Source organism: Strongylocentrotus purpuratus, unplaced genomic scaffold (assembly GCF_000002235.5).
Source record: "Strongylocentrotus purpuratus isolate Spur 01 unplaced genomic scaffold, Spur_5.0 spur5_scaffold_6, whole genome shotgun sequence".
Lineage (NCBI taxonomy): Eukaryota > Metazoa > Echinodermata > Echinoidea > Camarodonta > Strongylocentrotidae > Strongylocentrotus > Strongylocentrotus purpuratus.
The window spans coordinates 8,837,643-8,865,105 of NW_022145612.1; the positions used below are offsets into that span (position 1 = coordinate 8,837,643).

The 27,463-nt window shown below is 35.2% G+C and overlaps 2 protein-coding genes across 3 annotated transcripts in view; both read left to right on the forward strand.

The window, feature by feature from the left end:
- Window positions 1–1,154: 1,154 nt before the first annotated feature.
- LOC580004 (radial spoke head 14 homolog) lies at window positions 1,155–9,102 on the forward strand. Its single transcript, XM_780085.5, has 8 exons — window positions 1,155–1,318; window positions 2,206–2,314; window positions 2,677–2,763; window positions 3,229–3,440; window positions 5,567–5,715; window positions 6,692–6,808; window positions 7,592–7,766; window positions 8,773–9,102. Exons 1-8 carry the CDS (start codon window positions 1,226–1,228, stop codon window positions 8,854–8,856), a joined length of 1,026 nt encoding a protein of 341 aa, XP_785178.2. The 5' UTR covers window positions 1,155–1,225; the 3' UTR covers window positions 8,857–9,102.
- Window positions 9,103–10,778: 1,676 nt separating this feature from the next.
- Window positions 10,779–27,463, forward strand: part of LOC579944 (phosphatidylinositol 4-phosphate 5-kinase type-1 beta) — a 43,310-nt gene continuing 26,625 nt past the window's right edge. For both annotated transcript variants that reach the window (XM_011667661.2, XM_780033.5), the window contains exons 1-5: window positions 10,779–11,162; window positions 17,894–17,940; window positions 21,699–21,809; window positions 23,054–23,193; window positions 26,616–26,733. In XM_011667661.2, the coding sequence (XP_011665963.2) occupies window positions 11,099–11,162; window positions 17,894–17,940; window positions 21,699–21,809; window positions 23,054–23,193; window positions 26,616–26,733 (480 nt within the window). In that variant the 5' untranslated portion in view covers window positions 10,779–11,098. The remainder of the gene's footprint in view (window positions 11,163–17,893; window positions 17,941–21,698; window positions 21,810–23,053; window positions 23,194–26,615; window positions 26,734–27,463) is intronic.

The following is a 27,463-nucleotide window of genomic DNA, read 5'->3' on the forward strand; positions in this document are numbered from 1 at the left end:
TAATTTCATGGACTGGCAATGGTAAGGGAGCCTAATAATAATAATATTGGATTCTTATATAGCGCACATATCGACCTTGCAAGGTCCTCAAGGCGATCCAACACCTACCGGTTCACATTTAACACCTGGGTGGAGAGTGGCAAATACTGCATATAGAATTATGCAGTGGTGTAGTGTGAGTTTAGCCATAATTGAAGGGGGGGGGGTGGTGGTGGTTGCCCATGGGGGTGTTTTACAAAGACTAAGATCGATTTAACCATGGCAGGCCGTTCATGCCACTGTTTGCTCTCACCATTTACTGGCATTGGCTTCTCAAGGGACGTACAAATCATAGTCGCAAATCTACAGCATTAAATTTTTTTGATAATTCATTATTGAAGGAAAAAATATTATTATCTAAAGATCATAATGGAAGGAGCAATTAGTAGCATGAATGGCCTGGCATAAATAATATGTCCAACTTAAGGTCGATCTTAGTCTTTGTGAAACACCCCCTGGTCTTACTAGATCAATGAAATAAGAGAAGAGAAGAGAAAGCAACTGACCACGTGACAGGTGTGATTGGGGATTGCATCATCTATATTTCTTTGTTTTGTGTAGCATTCCCCCTCGCCCTTTTTTTTAAAAACAAAATCTGAGAACCCTTATGAAATTTTTCTGACTCACATTTCTAATACTGTAAAAAACAACGACATATATCCCCTTCCTTGACACACCATCGATTCTCCACTATGAGTACTTACTAGAACTTTTTTAGGCAATTTAGGCACAGTTTAAACTTTAAGGGTAGGGACCCCCATGACCAGTATTTTTTCTTTTCTTGTCTAATCTGGCATCTTTTATATCAAAGCTCTTTGTATAGTTCCCCTCATCCCCTGTATTTCCTAGTAAATGCTCTGATGTTTTACTTCTCTGATAGTTTCAATTGTTAAACCCTCCCCTTCATGATCACATCCCCTCCCCCCCCCCCCTCTCCCCCCTCCTCCCCTTCTCCCCTCCTCTCCCTTTCTCCCCTTCTCTCCCCCTCTTTCCCCTCTCCCCCCTCTCTCTCCCCCTGTCTCTCTGTCTCTCTCTCTCCACTCGGATGCCGTACAGTACCACGTACCACGTTCGTGCGTGTCGACGTCGTACGTACGCGTACGTACGTACGTTCGATCGCATAGCAACGTAACGCGCTGGCGAGTGGTGGTCTAGGATAAATCTCGGATAAATTATCTAAATTAACATGGCTACAACTCGAATAACTACACAGTTACCACCAAACATAGATGTCACAAAAGCACCTCTAGCTTACGGGGACAGGGCTCTCCCCAAATTGGTAAGAATCGCCTGATATGATGATTGATATTGAGAGTTGTAAAATGCAAACAGTAAAATGAACGCATGGGACTGAAGTGACATCTGAATTGAGCCAAACTGTGCAGTGCAGTGCAACCAATCCATGACCCAGGCCAGTTCACAATTCAATGTCATGTAATTTTGTTGTTGTATTGTGTAGAAATATTGATGAAATATTTTGTCCAATGGAATAGTGTATTCAATTTCTAACTATTAAAAAAAAAAGGGGGCTATGATGTCAAAATAAGAACTAGACCTAGACTAGTAAAGTAAAGGCGAAAGCAGTTTTGTCTTATTTTTTTAAACTTTAATTTTAAAGTCTCAATCTTAACTTCTCAAGTCAAGAAGAGAAAACGGGCTCAGTCTCACTCTCACTCTCAGTCAGAATAATTACCATAATTTCTCTATTAGAAGAACTACCTTGAATTCAGGACTCCATCTTCTATCTTCAGGAAATAGGCCTACTGCACATAGTCTAGGCCTACATTTTACAGATTCCAATTTAGTCTGTTGTCAAGAAGAAGATGAGTCCAAGGAGGGGGGGGGGGGGGGAGGATTGTCGGCCTTAGCCTTCACACTTTACAGTTTGAAGGCTCGGCTATTTAGATCAACTTGAAAGGATTTTAAACTATTTTCTGTTTATTCTTGAATTGTTCCTATGTGCCAAGGATCTCAAAATCCCTGTAATTTTCACAAGAAAACAGTGGCTGTGTCATGATTTTGCTTGTTGAACTGCTCTGACAAACAGCTTGAGCACATTTTTTGGCTGTAACTATTTAGTATTGTGATGTTTGTTACACAAACAATAATCTTCCTTGTAAATCAAGCTTCTTACCATTCTACTTAAACTTTTTTTTTATTGTTCAGAATCGTGAGCTGAAGGACCCAGAACTCATCACAAGACAAAGAGCTCTAATGACGTTATGTGACTATCTTCATGATCCAGAACACATTGCAGATGCACTACTTAAAGTTGGTAAGCCTTATAAAAGTAACAAATAATATTTTGACTCTTGAGTTTATTAATAGACAATAATGTTAATGAAATGAGTAGACCAAATTTGTTCTTAATATTCAAATCATTGATGCAGTTTGAATTGAGTTCAGTTTTTTCAAATATATATGTTGTTAAGTAAATATATTTGATCAGATTTGTTATTACTTTTTTATACAGATTTTTTTACCATCATGACCCTATATTTAGGTTACTGTTTGGTATTACATCATGTCTATAAATAGACTACATCTGTTTGACATAGAATACAAAAGTATATAGTGTTACTGCATGCTTATTTGCATGTGTTATAATCCTATTTGATGTGTGTTTGCAATTCTCAGGTGTAGCTGAAAGCCTTAAAGCTCTTTTGAGTGATCCAGATGGAACTGTTAGGCATAAAGCAACAGAGGCATTATACATCATATCAGGTAAGTTACCTAGGCCTAGATCCCTAAAACAAAGCAAAGAAAAGTAATCTAGTTGTTAGTGATTTATTTATTTGAATATGTTGTTAATTGATCAATGAGTGTATTATTAACAGAAATAAAACATTTGCCCAAAGATAGATGATCATTTGAACTTGCATGTATACTGGTGTGTAGGTCATATGTTAAAAACGATGGACTCAACTTTGTAGTTCAGAAATTTGTGAGGGAATGTGTTTGTGTTGGAAGGTGGAAAAAACATACAACTCAGCCAGTTACACTGCAAAGAAGTTGAGTTAGTTATTACAAGAGACTAGCATATCACTTACTCAGGGCTACTGTTATATTTGACCAAAACATGGTTAAAATAAATGTTGGATATTGTTACAAATATGTTGATGTAAAACCTTTTTCAAAAGATGACATAGAAACAGGTCATCACAATCATCTCCCATCTCTCTTCTCCAGGTCACAATATTGGAAGGGATGCCTTCATTGACTTCAGTATCATCTTCCCGCTCTCCAAGCTGTTTGATGATGAGCTTGACATCGTGAGACGGAACGCCCACATGGCCATGGAGATGCTAACAGAGTTCCACCCCGGAGCCGAGGGGGTGGTAGAAACCCATCTTATCCCAATCCTGGTGGACAAACTCAAGGTTGAAGTGGATGAAATCAAGGTACAGGCTTCAAAATAGTGATTGCTCTTAGGAATTTGTATAAATGGCGGTAGTAGTAGTAGACATCTTTGCCAGTACAAGTGCTTATATTTCCCTGGACTTCAGGATTTTATTGGTGTACTATATTTAATAAAGACTGTAACTTGTCTCGTCCAGTGTTAGTTTGATGGACAAACTAAACATGTAATTAGATGAAATTGAGGTATGGTCAAAAAGCAGTATGAGAAATAGTTATCTATTTTTATTTGTTTACAATCAGTGACAATGTTTTTGTTTTGAAACTGATTATGAATAACTATTTTTATGCCTCCGCCACCGAAGGTGGTGCCGGAGGCATCATGTTTTCGGGTTGTCCGTCCGTACGTCCGTACGTCCGTCCCGTTTGACCGTTATCACAATATCTCAAGAACCATTTAAGATTTAAACTTAAGACTCGGGAATAGTATTTATCACCATAGGAAGACGATCTGATTAGATTTTGGAGTACGTAGGTCAAAGGTCACAGGTCACAGAGGTCAACTTATGAAATTCCTTGTATTGAGTTTGTTAGCGCGATATCTCAAGAACCATTTGAGATTTAAACTTCAAACTTAAGGATAGTATGTATCACCATAGGAAGACGATCTGATTAGATTTTGGAGCACGTATGTCAAAGGTCAAGGGTCACAGAGGTCAACTTATGAAATTCCATACATTGAGATTGTTATCATGATATCTCAAGAACCACTGGAGATTTAAATTTCAAACTTAGTGATAGTGTGTATCACTATAGGAAAACAATCTGATTACATTTTGGGTCACGAGGTCAAAGGTCAAAGGTCACAGGGCTCATTATGTATGCAAAAACAGCTTGTGATCGCGTTATCTGAACAACCGATTGATGGATTCCTGCCAAACTTTGGTCATGTATGTATCTTGCAGAGCTGATGAACTGATTAGATTTTGGGGTCACGAGGTCAAAGGTCACAGGGCTCATTATGTATGCAAAAACAGCTTGTGATCGCGTTATCTGAAGAACCGATTGATGGATTCCTGCCAAACTTTGGTCATGTATGTATCTTGCAAAGCCAATGAACTGATCAGTTTTTGGGGTCACGAGGTCAAAGGTCACAGCGCACATTGTGTATGCAAAAACAGCTCGTGATCGCCTTATCTCAAGAACCGATTGATGGATTCCTGCCAAACTTAGGTCATGTATGTTACTTGCAGAGCTGATGAACTGATTAGATTTTGGGGTCATGAGGTAAAGGTCAAGGTCATGCGGCTCATTATGTATGCAAAAATAGCTTGTGATCGTATTATCATTAGAACAGATTGATGGATTCCTGCCAAACTTAGATCATTTATGTATCTTGCAGAGCCAATGAATGGTTCATAAGATCAAAGGTCATGGGCTCATTATGTATGCAAAAATAGCTTGTGGACGCATTCTCATTAGAACTGACAGATGGATTACTATTTAACTCAGGAAATCTTGCAGAGCCAATGAACTGAGTAGATTTTAGGGTCATGAGGTCAAAGATCAAAGGGTCATATATGTATATGAGAAATTGCTTGTAATCACGATATTCTGAGAACATGTTAATGGATTACAATTGAACTTGAATTTGAAAAATTTCTTCCGTTTCGGTTTGTAAAATTGCTCTATGACGGAGGCATCATTTTCGACTGCGCGCAGTCGAATTCCATCTAGTTCAACATAATATCACCAATAATGGAGTTTGCTGGAATGAATTAGACACATGTTAATGGTAGGCAGTTGTGCTTTCACCGAAGGTCATTCTTTGAATTTCCAGTATTTTTTCAGGAACTGAATCTGTGGACTGCCTAATATTATTTATTGGTATATCATATTTATAGACACTGTACATGTGACACAAGTCAATTTGTCTGTTCCATAAGTCAACCAAAGTGTAGAAACAGTTTACAGTTTACTTGTGATGAAACATAGATTTGTTGAGATATGCTTTTGAGTAGTGTTGTGTTGAATGCATGTCTTAGTAAAATTGAACTCCTCTGCAATTTGTTTTGAAATAGTTACATTATATGAGTTCGTAATTATCGTTGTTTGATTATAATTTATCGTTCATCAGCAAATAAAAGTTTTCGTTCTGTTATTTCTGCAGGAATATATTTTGGACACCCTTCATTTCTGTATGAGACTAGATCAGGTCCAGGCACTGATTGCTGGAGCAATGGAGGTCTTCACTGAACTTCTCCTCCATGAATCACCTATCATCAGAGCAAAGGCTGCAAGGGATGTCATGGACCTGAGGTAGGTTCCATTCAAGTGTCATTGGTAAAAAGACATAAGATGCTTCCAGTTCAGTTGTATTGGATTATGATGTGATAAATGAGCTGCTTGAGAATTAGTACTCAACATTCACAAACATTTATTACAATTTGGTCGAGGGGAAACATGTCTTAAACACCATAAGAGATGCTTTATTCCAGTTTACTCACTATTAGCCAATATCTCTCATTTACCAGTCTCAGTCCATAGTATTATTGATATATGTTTTGTAAAAGTTTGTTTCAAAGCCATGAGTTTTACTTCCATTGCATATATCAAGAAACTTGATAAAGACTTCTAATTTTACAAATAGGAGTGAATGAAACTGCCATTGCATCATGGCTTTATGGCTCTCAATATGGTATCAAAAGAGTGGGTTGATTTGTCACTTGAACAGTTTGAACATACATGGTTGTTCAATGAACATTATGTTGATAGCTTTTGACTCTGTAAATTATACTTGTATGTCCAAGCGACTGGAGCATCAGGATGGTCCACAAACTAAAATTAAAACATATAAAATTGGAATATGGAAGAAGTATGAGCTGATGTATGCAAAACTCAAAGTCCCTTGTGGTCCCGCTCCAGGGCTTCCTGAAGGGCTCTAATTAGGTTCTTTGATGCACTCTTGTTTAATCTGAGCTATAGTTTTAAGCATTTTGAAAAAAACTTTATGATTATTTTGTTGGTTGAGAATGAATATTAACCTGCTATTGATTTTCAAACCTGTACAATCAAAGTTCAGACCTGTTGCTGTTACTTGTTTAAACCCCTTGCTAACCACGCTAGAACATAGATCCTTTGTAAAATTATAATAATAATAATAATATTCCGCTTATATAGCGCTTAATACAATGTCTCTAAGCGCTTTACAGATATACTATTACCCCGGTCATTGGATTCAGTGCTTGCCATGTATCATACATAAGTACAATATTTGATCATTCTATCTTTTCAGTGTTCCTCTTGATGGTAAGAGGAAGGCGTGTGAGTGTAACAGCCTGCCCTCTCTTGTCACTCTCCTCTCCGACGAAGATCCTGATGTCAGATCCAAGGCTGCTGGGGCCATCATGACGTAAGTGTGCTTCTCTATGATGCCTTGCATGGACAGTGGAGGTAGTGCAAGAGACACCGGTACTGAAGTTTTATGTTGTGTTTAGCAGGATTGCAACTTATTGAGGGTCACAGAGATAACTCTTGGAATGTTCACATGGTTTCAAGCCATCTCCAATGTATTTTGTCCCATAATATTACCAGCTACTTCAAAGATTGAAGTAAACTTGGCCCTTCATTTTTTAAACCGTACTCAGCTAGTTGTCAACTAATTACATAGGGTATATTACTGTACATAGCTAGTTGACAACTAGGCTTAGTAAGGTCTTATGGATATGGGTCCTGTTGATTATATTATATTAATGGCCCCAATATAGCTTATTGATAAAGATTTACAAACAACTGATGAGTTGTTTTATTAGAAGCATTTTTGACCTAGGGTGATGATAGACACAATGATAAAGCACCACAGGCTTTATAGTAAACTTGAGTAGACTAAAAATAGATATTAATGAAACTCATGGCACAAGTTGGAAATTGATTCCATGATGACAATGCTGAACTGTAAATTATGTTTAAACAGTAGCAAACTACTAGGTACATGTATATGATTGCACATCATCTTGTCTTGTCTTTCCATTGATGACTACAATCAAAGCAGTTGATTATTAGAATAGCATAAGTGATGTGTTTAATATCATGAGCTTTCTTCCCTCTTGCCCTCACTAAACAATAATCCTTGAATATGACACTAAATAAAATGACATTTGCTTTGGTATGGACCATTTCATCTTCTCTACAATAGAATCACAATCACTACCCAAGGCAAATACACTGCCATCAAGGCTGGAGCCATACCTGAGCTCGTTAAGCTAGTGGATGATGAGAGTAGTGAGGTACGACTCAACGCCATCACTGCTATCACCACCCTGTCAGAGGCACCAGAGGGACGAAAAGAAGTGCTGGAGAACGTAGACAGGGTAAGATATTAAAGGGATTGGGTAATTTTGTCTCAGATTCTGAAACAAATTCCTTGATTTAGCTCATACTGCAATGATAATTATAAACCTTTAGGTCAGTCAGGAAATCAAAATTAAAATCGAAATCAAATTTTGCGTTTTTCCTAACGGTTTTCATAACACTACAGTCTATGGGGAAAATGAGTATGGTAAAACCAGTCACTCAAAGATTTTTACTTCTTTTAAGGAACTTCTTGATCATTTTGAAGCCAATTTTTTTAGGGGTTCAATATTACACTATATCACAGACACTGATAACACGTAGGACCGTTCATCTCAGATTTAACTTTGTTAAATGATGTTAAAGTATTTTGCTTGTTTGTATAGGCATTGATAAGGATGGGGAGAGAAATGGACATTGTATAATTGGAATTGATTTTGTTTTGTGTATTTTAGGCCTGCAATGTCTAAGTTGGCTAGATTAGTGAGGTCCAAACGTATGATTATCAGTGACAGTGATCAATAACCTGCAGAGTTATTCATCTGCAGAATTTAGCAAAAGGCATATAATTGCAACTTCATATCAAAGCTGCAAGTGTAGTCATTAATCATTCTAATCCCAACACTTGGGGGTTAGACAAACAGTCAAGAGGTTTTCCATTTGATATCGATATTGTTTAATTAGAGTGATAATGTGTACCATAAAAGGCTGCATACTTTTAAAAGTAGTATTACTTGTGTTGACAATTAACTAATTTTCTGTTGATATAAAATAATGAATTATGAAGATTGCACCAAGTAATACTGCTGTTTGTTTCCTTTATACAAAGTTATCTTCCAATTTACACTTTTATAAAATCTTATTACTGTTGCTATTTTGATATCTTGATAATGATATATTTTTATCTGTCAGTTGAAACTACATACTTTTGACTCTACAGTTGTTTTAATATCTCAGAAATGTTATGCTATGCCTTCATTTACAAATATATCATTTTCCCTTTTTTTCTGTGCTTTCAAATTGCAGATAAGAAAGAGAACAGAAGACGAGTCTGCAGCTGTAGTGAAAGCAGCAGAGATAGCCGTCAAAGTCATTACATGGAAACCATGAAGAAGAAGGAAGAACCTTGGCACCCCCAAAAAACAGCTAATTCGTACTCTTGTTTTAATATTTAATCATATTAGATTCAATGTTTTAATTGAGATATTGAGGGGAAAATGCACAAATACTCAAAGTCTTCATGTTTCTAATCAGATTAATATCTATCAATTCTTTGCCACCAAGTTTTGTGATAGTAAATGAACTTTCATGAGTAAAATTCACTTTATATAACACTCTGTTTCTTCGATAAATTTGGCATAAAATGCATGGGTATTAACTTCGCAATGAAGACACCTACCGGTAATTTTGTTTTTGTGTTGGAAACTGGTAGTCCAAATACCTGTATATGTTATTCAACACTCACATTCTTGGGCTGTGTGTGCTGCCCTTGGCATGGAAGCAGTTAAAGCATTTCATTTGATTAACCCATTGCTTACTGGAACCTGGTGGTCCCTGTGTTAAGTCTATGGGAATTAGATAATTCAGTAGTCAATGGGTTAATCTAAAATCACCATGGTATGTTATTGCAATATAAAACTTAATATTTTGTAGGAAATGAATTCAAGGGATGGCCAGTGTGAAGTTAAGACAGCAGAGATTTTTTTATTTTTGTCAAAATGGTTGCATCTACTGTGTCTTGTAATATCATTGTCACGGTATTTAAGTGTAATGTAAATACTTTGTATATGTATGTATAATATGTATATTGTGTACATAAACAGACTTATAATTCATGAAACATTGTCATTTAGTCCTCAAGATAACATCATTTATTGTATAACTGTTCTAAAGTACAAGCATTTTTACATTTAGGACACTGTTATTCATAGGTATTTCAAGGTGTTTTGAAATTCAAAATATCTATTCTCCATCCTCAATGACATTTACTGAGTAGTAAATAGTAATACCTTCAAAGTCTTAAGAAAAACATTAACAGCTTCTTTCTCAATTTAAAAAAATGAAATGCAGACATGACAATTATGCGGTTCTGTCGTATTTATAAATTTTATTTCATTAATCTTTTTTTTCTTCAAAAATTAGATAGTTGTTCAATCTATTTTTTCCATATTAGATGGTAAAGCTTTTACTTTCGATAACACATTGTTATTATGATTGTATTATTTTTGATTAAAATGTTACATTCTCTATCAGTCCATTATTCTTCATGAAGCATTGTGTCTATTTTAATGCTGTTTTAAAACAATTATTTGCCTTTCAACCAAATGAAATGACCCAATTAAACCTATTAAACTAATGAGGAAAAAGCAAGTGCCATATGCTTAGGGAAGGTTTTACTCTATTGTGGCAACAACATGTCGGCTCTGGTAGGTGGAGATAAGATTAGGATGAGGGATAGATGGAGGAGCAGGACAAGAAGAGAGGAGGGAGAGAGAGAGAGAGGGGGAGGGGGGGGGGGGGGCTACGGGACAATAGGAAAGAGGAGGAAAGGAGAGAGGGATAGCCACTGATAAATCAATTCTGCAAGAGCAAGTGAAAGAAAAATGACAATTTAGTAAAAGAAAAAAAGGGGGGGGGTATGACATTCAGTGTGCTGAGTGTAAGTGTGTGAGAAGAAAGTTGCTATATATATATATATATATATATATATTTATACAAGAAAAAGGGGGAAAACACAGAACAGTGGATAGTGAATGGACATGCTTGGGAGTTGGCACCTGTCCTTATGACACTGTTGCATTTATTGTTTTACCATTTTGTCTCTAGCACTGTAGCAGCCAACATGACACAGACGATTATTATCCTACAAAATAATACTTTACACTATCGATGTTTAATAATCCTTTTGTTCTGAATATTGAGATGAGAATGGGCATAATTTTGCATTCATATAGCGTATTGGTTGTAAGGTATGTAACGACAGATGGCGACATCACACTTTTATTGGCGAGGTGTTGAAAACCTAAAAGAAAGCAGTCATACGATAGTAGTGCTAGTGGAGGAGAATACGTATGTGCGGGAATAGAACTATAATTTACAGAAAATGTGTTTTCCCAAGAATGAAAAGTATATTGAGCTGTTGCAGTATTTATTCAATTTTTGAAGATTAAACTTTCTTATTACGGGAACGCAGTGAAAACCATTTAATTTAAGTGCTTGTTTGGAAAGGGTTCTTCTCTGTCTCTGCCGGAATACTGAGGGAAAACCAGCCGGCAGGTGTGTGTGGGTGGTGCATGCAAAAACTGACTGTGTCGGTGACGTTGTTTTCTAAATAGGGATCTCTCATCTCATAATGGCGGATACGGCCGCCGAAAAGGCGAAACGTGAGCGAGAAAGGCATGGTTCTGAAACAAGTGGTATGTATAGATTATTCTTTAAATAGTTTATGCCAAGACTAATGTATTTTGATCTCTTCTATGATGCGATTTAAGTTTTTATTTGAAAGGAAAATGAGCCGTGGAATGTGAGCGAGCCTGTGACAGTAGACTCAACTGTGTGTGTTAGGCGTAGGTCTACAGTCGTTGTCTATGAACATGAATGGGAATTTGTGCATGGAACATTAATAAAGATAAACTTGAGTTCTAGTAAAAAAAGAAACTGACTTCTCACAGAATCAAACGGGCGAAACGAAACTTACACTGAATGTTCCAGATTACAAATAAATGTCATTTGCCAAATACTTTTGGTAGAAAATGTTGCTGGCTGAGTGGTGATGAGCATAGACTCTAGTTAGTTCTTAATCTTACTCTTATTTCTTACTCTGAGAAAGCTAAGGAAATCAAGATAGATCCTCTAGGCCTATAGGGGTCTTATAGGTATAGGCCCGGCACCCTTTGGTTCATGTAGGCCCATATACATCTTTCTGTGTACAGAGTGCTTGTTACTTTACCAAGACTGGGCCGAATTTATTATGATTTTGATGACTCCAGAACCTTGCAGTACACACCAATACATTATCAACTTTTTCTGATCCATTCCACACTTTTGCAATGCAATCGTATGAGTATGACCAGAACTCAACTTTATCTTTAAATAACAGAGCTCAGTCCGAGTCAGACTCAGAGATAGACTAAACATCAGTCACACTGCAACTCAATGCAAGCACAATGCAATATCAGCTGATCAAAATATATGTTAAGATTTAAAAAAAATGTAAGTAGATAGGTGAGAATACATTGTTATTACATGTATGGTATTATCAGGAAATAGGAAACTACCATTCGCTCTGCACAGAGAGTGAGACACAGTCAGTACTCATTAGTGAGTAGGGCTTCATTCATTGTGTTGATTAAAGTTTTTACCCACCCCGTCTACTGCGTCTAGACTCTAGTCTAGCTGTAGACTAGAGACTAGACTACAGATAAGAGTAGACTGTTCACACAAGTGGGCTTACTTCGAATCATCGGGTCATTGCGTCGGGTCATGTCGTAGGTTACCCTACCTTTTGTCCGTAACATTTACATTTCAAGAAAGGTCATGTACATGTAACGCATCCACCCAACTGGGCACGATGATTCTAAATAAGTCTTTAAGTGTGTGCATGCAGAAGAAGGAGTGGTTTCCAAAACCATGAAAAAATTGACATTACATACATGTACATGTAGACACTATGGCTATGATTCATAACAAAATGAAATTAGCTGTTGCTAACTTATTTTGCATATGGGGTCATCATCATTAACATCAATTCAACAACTACTCTGTACAAATCTGGGCAGCATTTCACAAAACTGTCGGACATAAGAACAAGTTCACCGACATCCTATTGAAAGTGTGTTGACAATTTAGCATGCATTTGAATGGGATGTCGAACTTGAAGAACTAATGACAGTTTGGTGAAAGGTTGCCCTGATATTCTGTAGAGCTACTTTTTTGCGTTATCCATACAGACATTCTGGGTTCTCCTGCCTTCTTCAATTCAATCCTGTTATTTCATAGTTTATAGTCTAATTAAATTCATGTAAATATAAAATAAGTTTTGTTAAGTCTGGAGACTCTTGACTCTTGGAATAGTTACACGAAACCATCATACAATGTACATGTACGGTACATGTTTTGACAAAAAAAATTGAAACATGTTTTAATAGTCTACATGTACTAGCGCTTCAATGGGATCTCATCAAAATTTTAGCTATGACTGCTTCGTAAAATGATACATTGGTGTCCAAGGGTTACACAGGGTCCACATTAATTCATTGATCTGAATTCATTGTGAGACAAAATTGTTGTAGCATTACATGTACAACAAACTTATATGTGTAGATGTCATTAGAAAATAATTGTTGGATAAATCTACTTCTAAAAAAGTTGCAATCTCAAAAATTAAAGCTGGATTAAATAATGGTAGTTGTTTAAAAGACATGAGGGGTGTAACAGTTATATGAAATGCAGCTATGCAAAGTAGAAAAAGTATCACATTCTACAAATCTGTTTTATTCTACAATATATATCAAACTACAAAACCAGAAGTTATGTGTCCAGACAGGTAGTTTATCCTTACAGTTGATTTAAAATGGTAATTTAAAGAAGTTTACATGTAATATTTCATATATCTTTTAAAAATTTAGTTAGAAAATATTAAGAAGGATGAATATTTATGATGGATAGTGTTATGTGGTGCCTACTTGTACTTGTACATTTCGTTAAATCCATTTATACCCTTCATCCAATCATTTGGACTACAGTGTAACAGAAGTTGAATAAACTTACCGGTACTTGCATGTACTTTTAGTATGTTGGTACTGTAGTACTATTAGGGCATAGAGGGTAGCAAATTACAATTTATAATGTCAAATTTGTATTGCTGCACTTTGGTTGAGATTTACTGTACACTGTACATATGTACAAACATGTACCCTCATATATTGGATGAGTACTCTTATCCACTTTATAGCATGGACATTTGTACATGTACATGTAGTAGATTGTAACCGATAGCTACAATGTATGTACGGTATCTTAACTTACATGCACATGTAGGTATGTATTCGAATAGCTCTTGAATAAAAACAAAAGCATTGTAAAACTGTGTTTACGTTATGTACACAAACTTGTTAGTAACTCTTCTGAACCATATGATTTGAATCTAATACATGTATGTAGCAGGCCTTAAATTTCAATATTTTTAGGGCAAGGCCACTTTTTTGTAGGGCACATTCCAATATTACAGCACAAATAGGAAAAATAGGAAGAATTGGAAAGGGCACAAAAAATCTCCAAGGCCAATGAGAGGGGCATTAAGGCCAATCAAAAGGGCATCCACGGCCATTGCCTTGGTGGCCTTACATTAATTTAAAGATAAACTCCAGTACTGGTAAAAAAAAAAAAAAAAAATTCTCACATAATCAAACGAAACTTACACTGAATGTTCAAGATTACAAATAAATGACATGTGCCAAACAATTTTGGAAGAAAATGCATACTGGCTGAGTAATGAGCATAGAAAGACAAGGAAATCAAGGTAGTACTAGCCCCGACACCATGTGTGTTGTCCCATATATAGCTTTCTATGTGAGTGCTTGTTACTTTACCAAGACTCAAATTTATTATGATTTTGATGACTCCAGAACCTTGCAGTGCACACCAATACTTACATGCTACATGATCAACTGTTTCTGATCCTTTCCACACCTTTTCTTTCACAATGCAATCGCATTACCAGTACTAAAGTTTATCTTTAAGCCCTGATGTAGGAGAAGTGCCATCATTGACAGGTCTTTTGTTGACATCATTGTCAACATAAGAAAATTGGACCATTGCAGAAGTATACAACATAGTTCTTCTATATTTTACCCATTTGTTGGCTGAAGTTTTGTTTTTTGTTCTGTAAGCTCGCAGAAATCATAATGTTACATGACACATCACACCCCATATATAGTAAAGTGATTATTCATGATGTACTGTACATGTACCTTGTATTATGCACACAATACATGGATGATGGAGGTCCAGTTATTCTCATGGGCATACTTTTTGCTGTACACTGCAAGCTCTGTCAGTACTCTTAAGGTTTACCCAAAGATTAATTAAAGAGTTCGTCTTAAGTCGACATTGGCAAGATATCGCCATGTCTTCAGAGAAAATGGATGACAAATACGGTACAAATGGATATATACCTTAATTAACAGTGTATTAACCGCACCTTTTTGAAAGTTTCGATTTATTCCCCTCCACCTGGCGCTATGCCTGTCAATGTCTCCCAGCTCAGTAATCGGTGTGTTGAATCACCACTCTGAAACTAGAACAACACTCAAATTTGTCTGACATCTTGGTTTGAAAGTAATCTTTCTGATAGATTTCAATATGTAGTTTATAATAATAATTCCTCCAATTTTTCTTATATTACACGGCGTACCACAAGGTTCTATCCTAGGCCCTCTGCTTTTTTAAAAATTACATTAATGATCTTACACATTCAGCTGCACCTCGCAGTTAAAGGAAGGCCTTCCCGCGTGGGTTTTTTAACCACGGACCTGGCTTGCTGCCGACAGAGTGGGCAATTTTTTTATTTTTTATTTTTTTTAGGGCGAAAAAGAGGGGTGCGGTTACACGAGGGCGGTTTACACACGTTAATTACAGTAGTTCTTTTAACTTGGGTTTGAAACATTGTTACAAGTTTATACCTAATTCACTGTACTTGTATAGGAAATGACAAGTTACTGGATCCAGAAATGAATGACACTGTACATTGTCTATATTATAACCATTTAGGACATACAAATGTACATGTAGTAAAAAAAAATCTTCTTTTGGGGATGAACATTTTGTACAGGACATATCTCATGGAGTCGCCCAATTATTTACGAGTAGTATCTGATAATAACAAGGACAAAATCTTTTAAGCACCAGAAGGATGTTGACTCTTGTCTATTATACTCTTACATGTACATAACTACAAACAAGTAGATGTTATGCTGTGTACATGTAGGTCAGTGCCTTTCTGTCCCCACCTACCCCCCCCCCCCCCCCCACAGATGACAATATCCACCAAAAATAAAGTCTTGTGTCTTACTTCAGACTACCATGTGGGGAAAGTCGAGTGCAAACAAAGTTAGTAATAGTATTTCTACAGGTTAAACATGTATTGTGTCAAAATATATAAATTTAATACCAATATTTTTAACCAATGAGATAGCATGTACTGTTTATTTTGGTAAATGACTATTGTACCAGCAGGCTTGAAAATAAGCATAATACATGTACCGGTACTTGTATTTGTATGTACATGTATGTACAGAGATGCCAACCAGTAGGATTAAATCGTATTTAGTATGATAATAAGAGTGAAATACGATCTTAAAATCTTAAAATACGATTTTTCATCTTTAAAAAAAACAAGCAAAAAAAAACAACAACACCAACGTAGAAACATGTACCAGTAAACCCCCGCAGCCCCAACAAAAACTTTGCTTTACTATTTTCTCATTAAATTTTAATGAAAGAGCAAACATTTTTCTGAAAATTTTACTGGCCTGGGGCCGACGGGCCAGTGGTAGTGTCGAGTTTTCGTGAAAATTTGATTTTTCTCTCAAAAATCTGAATTTTTAGGATACTCAGTCTGTTTTTTTGTGTCAAGAGGTTACATCTCTGTATGTAACTGTAAGTGAATGACTTAATAAACATGTCTGTGACCGAATGAATTCATCTATAGAGTAGTTTTTAATGATAAAATGAATCAGATTTTCTTTTTAAAACTCTGAATCATGTTTCTGTTATGTCAGTGAATACTGAACATACATGTATTCATGTTGCCAATTAGCATTTATTGCTTAAATTCCTGTGGAATTCTACTGTAGGTAGTAATTAGCAATGCAACACAATGAAAACATATGATATCGCACAAGAATTTGTATTCCTTATATTCAAGCATACAGTGTACATGTACAGTATATCACTATCAAATGCTTATAATGCAAAAAGTAAATGTTTGAAATTACAAACTTACAGTTACATGTACATGCATCTTTGAAAAGATTGGACATATTGATGAAAAGAAACACATTAAAAGGGGTAAGTGTGGGTTTCATCATTATTGTTCCTTTAAAATCTATTCTTGGCAAATATGTAAGCTGTTACGAAATATTAAGTATGGCCCATCACTTGTTGAATATCATCAAAATGATGTAGGAAAACACATGTGCAGGTTTAGCCATGGGGCTCTTAAGAAAAATATCTGACCCCGCCCAAAATTAAAACAAAAAATTTCTATGAAAAAACCCATAAATAACACTCACAAAATATTTAGGAAATATTTAATCTTCCCCATATTCACTTGCACAAAGACCTGATGAATCAGGGTGGAACCTCTACACATGAATAAAGCTGCAAGCCTGCAAGGGATGCATGACAAGCCCCTTCAAGTGCCACCCATTCAGACAGTGTTGAAGTATGCTGGGTAAAGACAACATTCATCTTGTATGCACAATGCACACCATTCATATCATTACAGAGCATGGTGCTCCTCCAAGATAGGCAAATCTGACATTCCCAAGGCAACAATAATCTTGAGGCAGGTTACCATGGTGATGTGTTGTAGAGCTTGCTGGAGAAATGGGAACCAATGGACTGTTTCTCTTGACTTTTGATATCATGATTTGGGATGTTATTTTAAGTTTTTAACTAATTTATAAATTGGGAAATTGTACTGCTGTAAGACCGATCACGTTTTAGAATCTACTTACTGCAGTTTGATTATGAAGTGAACCCATTCCTCTGTTCAGAGCCAGAAGGGCGTTGGCTCTGTGTTAACATGTATAAAGGAGTTAATGCCCTTCTGGCTCCAAACAGACACATTCTGACAAATGAGTACTGTAAAACCAGTACTTTCACATACAAGAGAGCTTTGTGAATTGGAGTGATTCAGCTGCTTGAAAGTTTCACACTGCTAGTCATTTTATTTTTGTTGTGTGTAGTGTGTCATTGCTCTCATTAACATTCCAATTTGCAAATATGTTGTTACAATAATCTTTGGCCATTCCATTTATGAATTGGCAAATTTACACTCCAATTTACATGAACATGACAATGGTATGACTAGGATGACAATGAGTCTCATTTTTCTTTTTTCTTTTCTCTTTGTTATTTGCAGCAAAAAACTCATCAATTAGACTGTCTTCAAAACCGAAAAACCTAGATGTAAGTATTATTATTTTACAAAATTTGTTTTGTGTATTATTTGTTTAAGGATTATGTTTTTGTGAATACTGTGAGTTATAGAGACATAAAATTAACAACATGCAAAAACGAGTTGGCAATGTATTGGCACTGCTTTGTAAGTAGTTTATGTGTTTATTATTTAAGCGAAAAACAATTACTCAAGAAAAGTCATCCACAAAATATTTATATTACAAAATATTGGCTCAAATAGTGTTAGGCCCACATTAAATACAAATACATTACCTAATCAAGATGATGTATGAATTAAAATATGGACTTGTAAAAAAATGAAAAATTGGTCAGCTGGTTAGACAATGTTCATAATGTAAAATCATTCTGCATGTTGTGTGACCATAAAATGATAGAGGCCTGTTTATGCAGATATATGTAAATACTTTAATTTGATCTAATTGAAACATTTTATGGTGTGTGAATTGATGTGATTTTTGTCTGACCCATTGACCCTGTGAGTCTATTGTACAAGGCTGTAGTGTAAACCTACCTCATTCCCAGTATTGTCAGTGTGCCACTGCTGGTTACTTCATGTACATGTACATAACATGTACTGGTCTGTTTTAAAGATTAAGTTGAGTACTGGTCATGCAATTACACTGTAAAAGGAAATTCTGAAAGCAATTGATACAATTTTGATTAAGTTGTACATTTCATTTGGGGTCTATTCAACATGTATTGACTACTGAGAGGTTTTAGAATCATCAAAATTAGAAGAAATTGATTTAGACTTTTTGAAAGTGATACATGTATGCGCTGCATATAAATAAATGTGGCATGAAAGTTTGGTCCAAACTTTTCAACTTTTTCTTTTCATTTTTTTAAATATGAGTGCATTTGAATATCATTATCAGGGTATATTTCTTCCATGATATTCTTATTAAGTAAGAAACCCTAATCCATGGAAATATAAATTATGCCATTGTTTTTACATGTATTGTACTGTGAATAAAATCAATGCTATTGAAAGTATTGAATCCAATGACTGGGGTAATAGATCTGTAAAGCACTTAGAGACATTTGTATGAAGCGCTATATAAAAGTGGATATTATTATGATTATTATTAATACTGAAAACATAAGGAATAGGATACAGTGTACACTAGGCGTTCATTTATTAAAGCTACATGTACATTGGGTATCCTGGTACTTACGGGTACATGTAAATTGTTCACCTTGCTATTCAAACAGTCCTTTTGTACCTTTGAGTGGGCGGCTTTAGGAATGTCTACCGTTTAACTGTCCATGCAAAATAGTTTAAAATCAAATATGATATGATTACACACTTTAATGGTTCAGTTATTAATGCTCATTTAAAGGAAGTGTTGATTTATTAGCATTATATACATGTACATTCAGGATATTTTGCCAATGGCCCGATATACCCTACATACTTTCTGTATGTTGGTTAAAATGCTTCGGATTACTTCAAAACAATGCCCATGAATGTCATGTTAATGGACCTTTTTGGTAATTTTACTTCAAGATTAATGTCTGTACATCGTGCACTGTGTCTTTACATTATGTAGACGTAATATACATGTGTTTTGTAGATAGAATACAAATTCCTTTGTATATTTATGCATAACCATCGATCTCTTTTTCTTCTGATGATTCTGATTCTGATAATTTTTCTGTTCCATCAAAAATTAGTAGTTGGACAATCCCTTACTCATATTTTTGTTCATTAAAGGTAATACAAAGTTTTGGTATGGGGTAATGAATTTGGTTCCAATGAACATATTGGAAGCATATACGATCCTACAATATTCAGTGATCGTTGTCGCGGTCGAAATCGACTCTAAAGTTATGAAATTGTAAATAATAAACACTTTATGTTGAATAGCTCCCTCTCAAGGTCAAGATATTAATTAAGCTATAAAACAATGTTTATTGACTAAAATCGACCGATTAGCTATTCTCGTTCTGAAATTATATACCACAACTACATACTCTGAGATTTTCATGGTCGCAGCTACCATTGTACGGCTGTAGGAGCTATTTGAAATTTATCAAAATTTACCGGTAGTACCGGTAAATCTTTATATTCAATTTTTTCGAAAGCAGAAGTGTTTTAGGGGCTAAAATTTCTGGTGTTTTTAATACATCCACAGGGGCATCCAAATATATCAAAATTGTAAAGAATCACTATCCACCCATTTTTCAAAATTTCCCAAAACTTTGTAATACCTTTAAGGTCAGCCTGTTACAAAACTTTAGGCCTAAATAAACTACATTTTATATGTTGAAAAGAAAATGTAAACCTCTCCCCAATGCGAAGTGGGATGATTTAGAGGGTCCATATTTTATCAATTGCTTGCAAGAAGAAATGTTCATTTCATGAAAGGCATAGTCCCATCTTTGGATATTAATTGATGTACACTAATATATTTTGAGACATAAATTTGTCCCAGGCTACTGGTTTGGCATGTGATTCAATGTACAGTGTACATGTGCATATGTAGATATATGCTTCATTCTTGTGAGTTGGGGTCTCTACTATTGTGTATTCTCTTTGTAACTTTTTCATGTACATGTAGGTGTATGTATGTAATGTACATGTACTGTAGTTGCCATATTAAATTACCAATTACCATCATTATGTATGTGGGAGTGAGACTTGTTGTTTAGAAATGATGCATTAATCCATAGGCTATTATACTACATGTACATGTACATGTACATTGTGTATTGAAGCCCCTGTAGCGTATGGTCTTGAATATGCTTGTACAAGTACTTGTACATTGTATAACCCAAACCTAAAATTATGCTGGTTGAACACTGCCGTGACATCTGATGACGATATGATTATAAGTACATTGTACACTGTACATCTTTTGTAATTTTGCCAGACTCCATGTCAATGGACTGTCCTGTATGCCACAAGCCACCATTTTTGTTATCTTCATAAATAATAATCTTTACTATGAGGATGAAAGCCAAAAGTGTGTTAGCTTTAGAGCTACATGTATGTAGAGGAAGAGGAAGACCACTGGTCTGTAAAGACTACTTTTTAATTTGTTTCCTCTATTAACAAGTTTTGTATGCAATCCTTGTAAGACAGTTTTTCACACCTACCTTGAGCGATCTTTACAGGGTGTACATACAATACGTTACACGTTTGACCGAACAGTAATTGACTGTAACCCACCCCATACCAGAAGTGTAGTTGATGTATTGTACATGTATGAAACATGAGTCAAAACAATTGTCTTGTAATTGCCATCAGTTCAAAAGCAAAACTGCTTTCTGTTACATAATCACATAATTGATTATTGCCTACACAAATGTCTCTTTTTCCTTTTTTTTCTGTATGTGATTTTTGTTGTCTTTAGTTTTCAGTGTCCCAACAGTGTAAACAGTACATCTCAATAGTTCAGGGGTTGTGGTTAGGGGGAATGGCAGAGCTTATGATTAGCCTGTATTATTATAAAAGCTTTTTCTATTTGAGAGAGAATTATACATAACATATGGAGAAGAAAACATTTGAGATTGAGTATTAATAATTCATTAGCAGTGAATCAGTGTTAGTTTAGTGACTCTTACTGGTAGTAGTGTTTTTTTTAAAAAGCCTAACATCTACCAGGTGCCCATGATTAATACTGACGAGGCTACCCTGGGTAAACAAGACATATCATTATTACTACATGAACATTGTACATGTATATATCACATATTTATTTGTTTCCCTTTTTAATATGTTCATGGTCTGTTTTCTATTGCAGCAAAGCATGACGGTTTCAGAGTTGGATCCCAGTCGTGCTGGGAGCACCTCCAAGCAGAAGAAGCTTGGCCACAGGAGAGTGGACACACATGGACAGGTCACATATAAAAAGGTGAGGATATAAAAGAATGCCCTCTTGAAGCCCTCTCTGCAACCCTCTCTGCAACCCTCGTCCTCTTCTAAGATCATCTCTTCATCTTTTCTCCTCACCCCCCTCTCCTCACCCTCTTTTCTCACTCTCTTTTCTCACTCTCTTTTCTCACTCTCTTTCCTAATTCTCACTTCCCCTTTCCAATTCATTCCCTCTTCCCATCCCTCACTTCTCCTCACCCTCCCCCACATGTACCCACATGTACCCACATTCCTGCCCAGTATACCCTTTTGTTAACATGTTAACATGATGAGGAACGAACAATAGTTAATAGGTCAATATCACTGATTTTTTTTTATCATATCCCAAATTGCAATGAAAAAGGACAAATCAAAAACAAAAAGGAAAACAAACATTAAATCATACAAATGACTCTAAATATGTACAGCTGTGTCTCTAAAATGTTTAGGACTCTTTAGGAGAAAAAGAAAGGGGATTCTGCCATCTAGCATGTGCATGAGCATACATCTACATGTAAAGTTACTTTTTCCTGCAGAAAATGTTTAGATCTTGCCATTTTTAATCAGACGGGGAGTGGCTATGATCAACCCAGTTCAACTGCAGCGTAAATAACACGCCGACACTCACACAAAATTCTTATCTTAAATTTACAATGATGATACTTGATGTGGATTTTATCTGATGTAAGCGTAAATTACTTCCATTAGGAAGGTGAAAATATGTGTTGCAACTACATAACTCCCAGGATTCCTTGCATAAAGACCTGCCTGACCTACATATGTACATGAAGGGTATAAGTAGTTCCAACTTAATATATACGATGTTTTAGATAACCCCCAATTAGCTCAAATGAAAGCAACGTTATCACATACATTCATCTCAAAGTCAAAGCCTTTTCAGTTCTGAACTAACGTCAGCACCTCGTGTTAGCATGATAGAAAATAAAACAAGTGGAAACTGTAATCTGATTGTCCTCTTTTGTGGCCTGTCTGTACTTTTCTTTGCCAAAGAGAGATTTGCTTGTTCTCATTTTCATGTTAAGAAGCAGGTCTTTGATGTCGTGCTTGTCCAGAAAGGAAAATCATTTTGGATTGTTTACGTGTCTGAATATCATGCTCTCATTGCTTTCCAAAATGAAAGTCCAAGGTATGTTTGTGGAGGATGTTATGGTCAATCATCAGTATCTTTTATCGTTGATGCTACGACCTGTAGCACTGACCAATGATCTTTTTATATTATGCCAGACCTCTTCGTCCACTCTTATGGCCGCCATACAGCTGGGTATTGGTCACTCAGTGGGCAGCATATCGGCCAAGAAAGATCAGAGAGAGAGAGACGTTTTACTGCAAGACTTCACTGTGGTCGAGAGTGTCTTCTTTCCCAGGTAAAATTTCATATTTCATTGAATAATACATAGACATTACATGATGGGCCAAATGTCAAATGTACCAAATTATTTAATACCCTGAGGAATTCTGAATTCTACACTTAAAAACATGAAAAAACAAAAAACAAGAAACAAGAATCCTTGTAATAGGCCCATTTGATAATAATGTACCCATCTACAGTATGCACATTCAAGTTGATTTTTTTCTTGAGCCTTTAGGAACAAACTATTTCATGCAAAAATATATGTATATGAGGCATTGCTAACTAAGAAAGTAATAATTATTTTTGTTTTTGTTATTTTGTTAGGAATTATTAATGTTTTCATTTAAAACACTGACGTTATAATGTTCTCTTTTCCGTTTTGTTTTTGTGTATTGTAATTGTTCAACCCTGCATGAGATGCATTTAATGTAATACAAATCTCTGTCCTGGGTTTTATGTCACATCTTTATTATTATGTTACATGTATACTTTCTTGAATAAAGATGAACAAACAACAACATGATGGGCCAAATGTCAAATGTACCAAATTATTTAATACCCTGAGGAATTCTGAATTCTGCACTTAAAAACATGAAAAAACAAAAAACAAGAAATAAGAATCCTTGTAATAGGCCCATTTGATAATAATGTACCCATCTACAGTATGCACATTCAAGTTGATTTTTTCTTGAGCCTTTAGGAACAAACTATTTCATGCAAAAATATATGTATATATAAAATACATCTACCTAGATGGAATTTAAATGGCATCCATTGTTGTTGCTTTGCCAGGCAAGCCTCATACATATTTCTTTTCATTAATGCTTATCCCAGGGGCACCATACTAACCGTTGTCACAGTGAATACAGATTGATTTTTCTTCTAGAGTTTGTATATGTACATGTATAAGCTCACGCCCCTGATACAAATTCTAAATTTGAGGGATTCAGAGTTGAAATGTGGGGGCTATAATATAGGAACATTCTTATATGCTGAATCATGAGAGAAAGTCTGCTATGCTTGATGTCTTGATCAAGGTTGTTCACCTATATGCAATTTCCTTATGTCTGAAAAATGACCAACCCTGTGTTATGAGCATTCACAAATACAACCTTTGACCTCACATACGTCACACTAGAATGAGTGTACATCAGTGAATTTAAGGCGTTTTCAGTCAGGCTGATTGAAGCCCCATTAGTAATGTGTATGAGTGGGTGTTTATCAGAAATACAAACAACATGGGTGGCAACCATCATGCAAACAAGTATTTTATGAATTTTAGTGATATGAGATCCTTCTTTCTGTGTTTGATCACTTTTAATGAAGATGAAATGGCATATCGTTGTCAAAGATATTTTAAATTTGGATTGGTGCTTGTTGTGTACATGTACATAATTGGAGAATGGTGTGGTCGATGGGAAAGGGAGAGAGGAGGAATTACAGAGAAGATGTTCGGGCAATTAATGGAAATGTGCGAGAGTGAAAAAGAAAGAAAGAAAGAAAGAAAGAAAGAAAGAAAGAAAAAAAGAAAAAGATTTAGGCATCAATAGAGGAAACAAACAAACATGTTCGTTTGTTTGTTTATCTGTAGCTTTGTTTTTTGTGTGTGTGAAATTCAAACACAAAAATATGTAGATAGTAAGTAGATCTTCAAGTTCTATTTATCAATTCAGCAAAATATATGGAATACAACAACCATTTGTTCTATGTCAATTTTCTAAGAGAGATATCGAGAAAAGGAGAGAGAGAGAGAGAGAGAGAGAGAGAGAGAGAGAGAGGGGAAAAAAGAAGGGGGGGGGGGGGAGTACTCAACATGGAATTCAGAAAAACACCACAATTAGACCATTTCCAAAACCAAACTAATGTACATGTACATACAATGTCAACAAATGTACATGTATGCCATGATGACTCATTTCATCTGACTTATAAATACCTTCTGCCTAGATAGAGGGTGTGCCCCGTTTTAGGCATAGATATGATTCGCTTTGATTAAATTGATCTTTGTAAAGATGGTTCTTGATCATCATAGATTCATGTAGGTTAACTGATATTAGCCTACATGTACAAGCATGTTAATCCAAGGGGGCCTATTTTACACATTGACCTGGTTTGTGATTTGTTAGTGGTTTTACAATGTTTGTTGTTGTCAAGCCATATCTAGAATATATTTTGTACAGATAATGATCAGTGAGTACACATGTGTTTTGAATGGTCGTTTACATTTACATTTGTAGATGTGTACAGAGGGATATGTAATAAAATTTACAGAGATGAACTTTTCTACCTTTTTTTTTGGCTTTGAACAACTGAAATGTGCTTAAATGCAGTTAATATACACTGTACATTAAAAATTAAGTTTTTTTAAATATATACTGTACATTACTATATTAAGTTTATTTTATAACTCATTATATGTTATAAAGTTGACATTTCAAAAGACTACATGTACGTTGTGTACATGTACATAATGCATATAATTGTGAATAGCGACGACATGTAAGGAAAGAATGTAAATAAAAATTAATAATTCAACTAAAATCTGGGCAAAACTAAGTTAATTAACTGAATGATTATCAACATTTTTAATCTGGAAAGGAAGTGTGGTTTATTCATGTTGTATAAAAGCAAAAATGAGAGGATTTGGGGGAAAATTAATGGCAGTATAAGATAACATCATACTGGTAATTGAGAACTTTTTTATCATTTGAAATGAGATAGGGCAGAATGTTTATGTGTGTAGTGATCAGAAAATTTGATCATCAGACTCCATGCATGTACATAATTCGTTGATGCAATTACACAAATTGAAATTTGTCATTATTGTGAGAGCATAGCAAGATATCCAGCTGCATGTGATGGCCTACATGGATTTTAAGTGGATTTTGTGCAAGTAAAGTTTCCTCAGAAACTTCTTAATTGAGGGATAAACCTTTTGTATGCTGAGTGATGATTATCTGTGTTTAGAGAAACAAATACCATTTTATCTTTCAAGTAGAGCAATGTGTACAATGTGCATGTTTAGGCCTCTATGCATGTATTTTAGTGTAAAACAATACTTTTATGTTGTATGGGATCTCATTGTCATTTGCTACATACTGTAGTTACAGTGAATTTTGTGTCTTTCCTTTGTTTATTTTTCTGTGTTTATTTTTCTTAACCAGACTTCTATTTTCCTATTTTCAGAGTTCCTTTTAAACTTCACATGTTACAAAATCTACATTGCTCACTGTTCTCTTTAATAGTTTTCATTCACTCTGGTGTTGTACAGAATGGTTTCAACTTTCAAATAACTTGGCATGTAGTACTTTAACTTGGCCTTGCAAAAGTGAGATTTATCAGCCATTTTTCATCAGTATCTTCATAATTGCATATGAAGTAGATTTCATTTTTAAAATGTTTTTAAACCATATACTTTTGTCTGTTCCATTGCAGTGAAGGCAGTAACATCACGCCTGCTCATTCCTATCCCGAGTTCAGATTCAAAACCTACGCTCCTATTGCATTCAGATATTTCAGACAACTCTTTGGTATTCAGCCAGATGATTTTTTGGTAAGTACCACTTGTTGATGACATAGATAAATGCATTTTGGTTGGTCCGAGCGTTGTAAGGTGGAAACGTGATTTATTTATGTATCTATTTAATGGCGTTTCCTACATTGTATAAAGACTTACCAGCAGCACAGACTGAAACATAGCACATGAGAAGTTATATTTATGACTTTAAAAAAAAAACATTTGAAAACAAATACTGTCTCAGTGTTATACCTCAAGGATATTAGACAATCTATTCATTCTACCTTTGATTTTTAATGTAGCTTTACAAATTTGGTATCTACTATCTAGGTATTTAATTTTAAATTGATTATTAGCAACATCAATTGAAGAGGTGCCGAAACATCAATGTTGCGTAAAAATACATTAACATAATCTGAACACTTTCAAGACCTGAAACTATTGCAAATTGTCAATGATGACTGACTTTGCAGCATGAAACTTTTATGTACATGTACCTCAACCACTTGTGAATTCTGCAGGGGTTTCATGATAGTGAAAACAAAATTATTTTTTCATAGTTTGTGTTAACATGTTTATGGTAATAATGTATAATTTATAGACTGTATTTTTGCAAGGATTTATTTCATGAGTTTTGTAAAGTGTTGATAACTTAACACATACAATAAGCTGGTCATTAATGCATGTACGAACATGTTAAACTGTCCTGAGATAATCATCACAAAAAACCATGTCTTGATAGAGTAACTGCCCTTGTTAAGTTGTT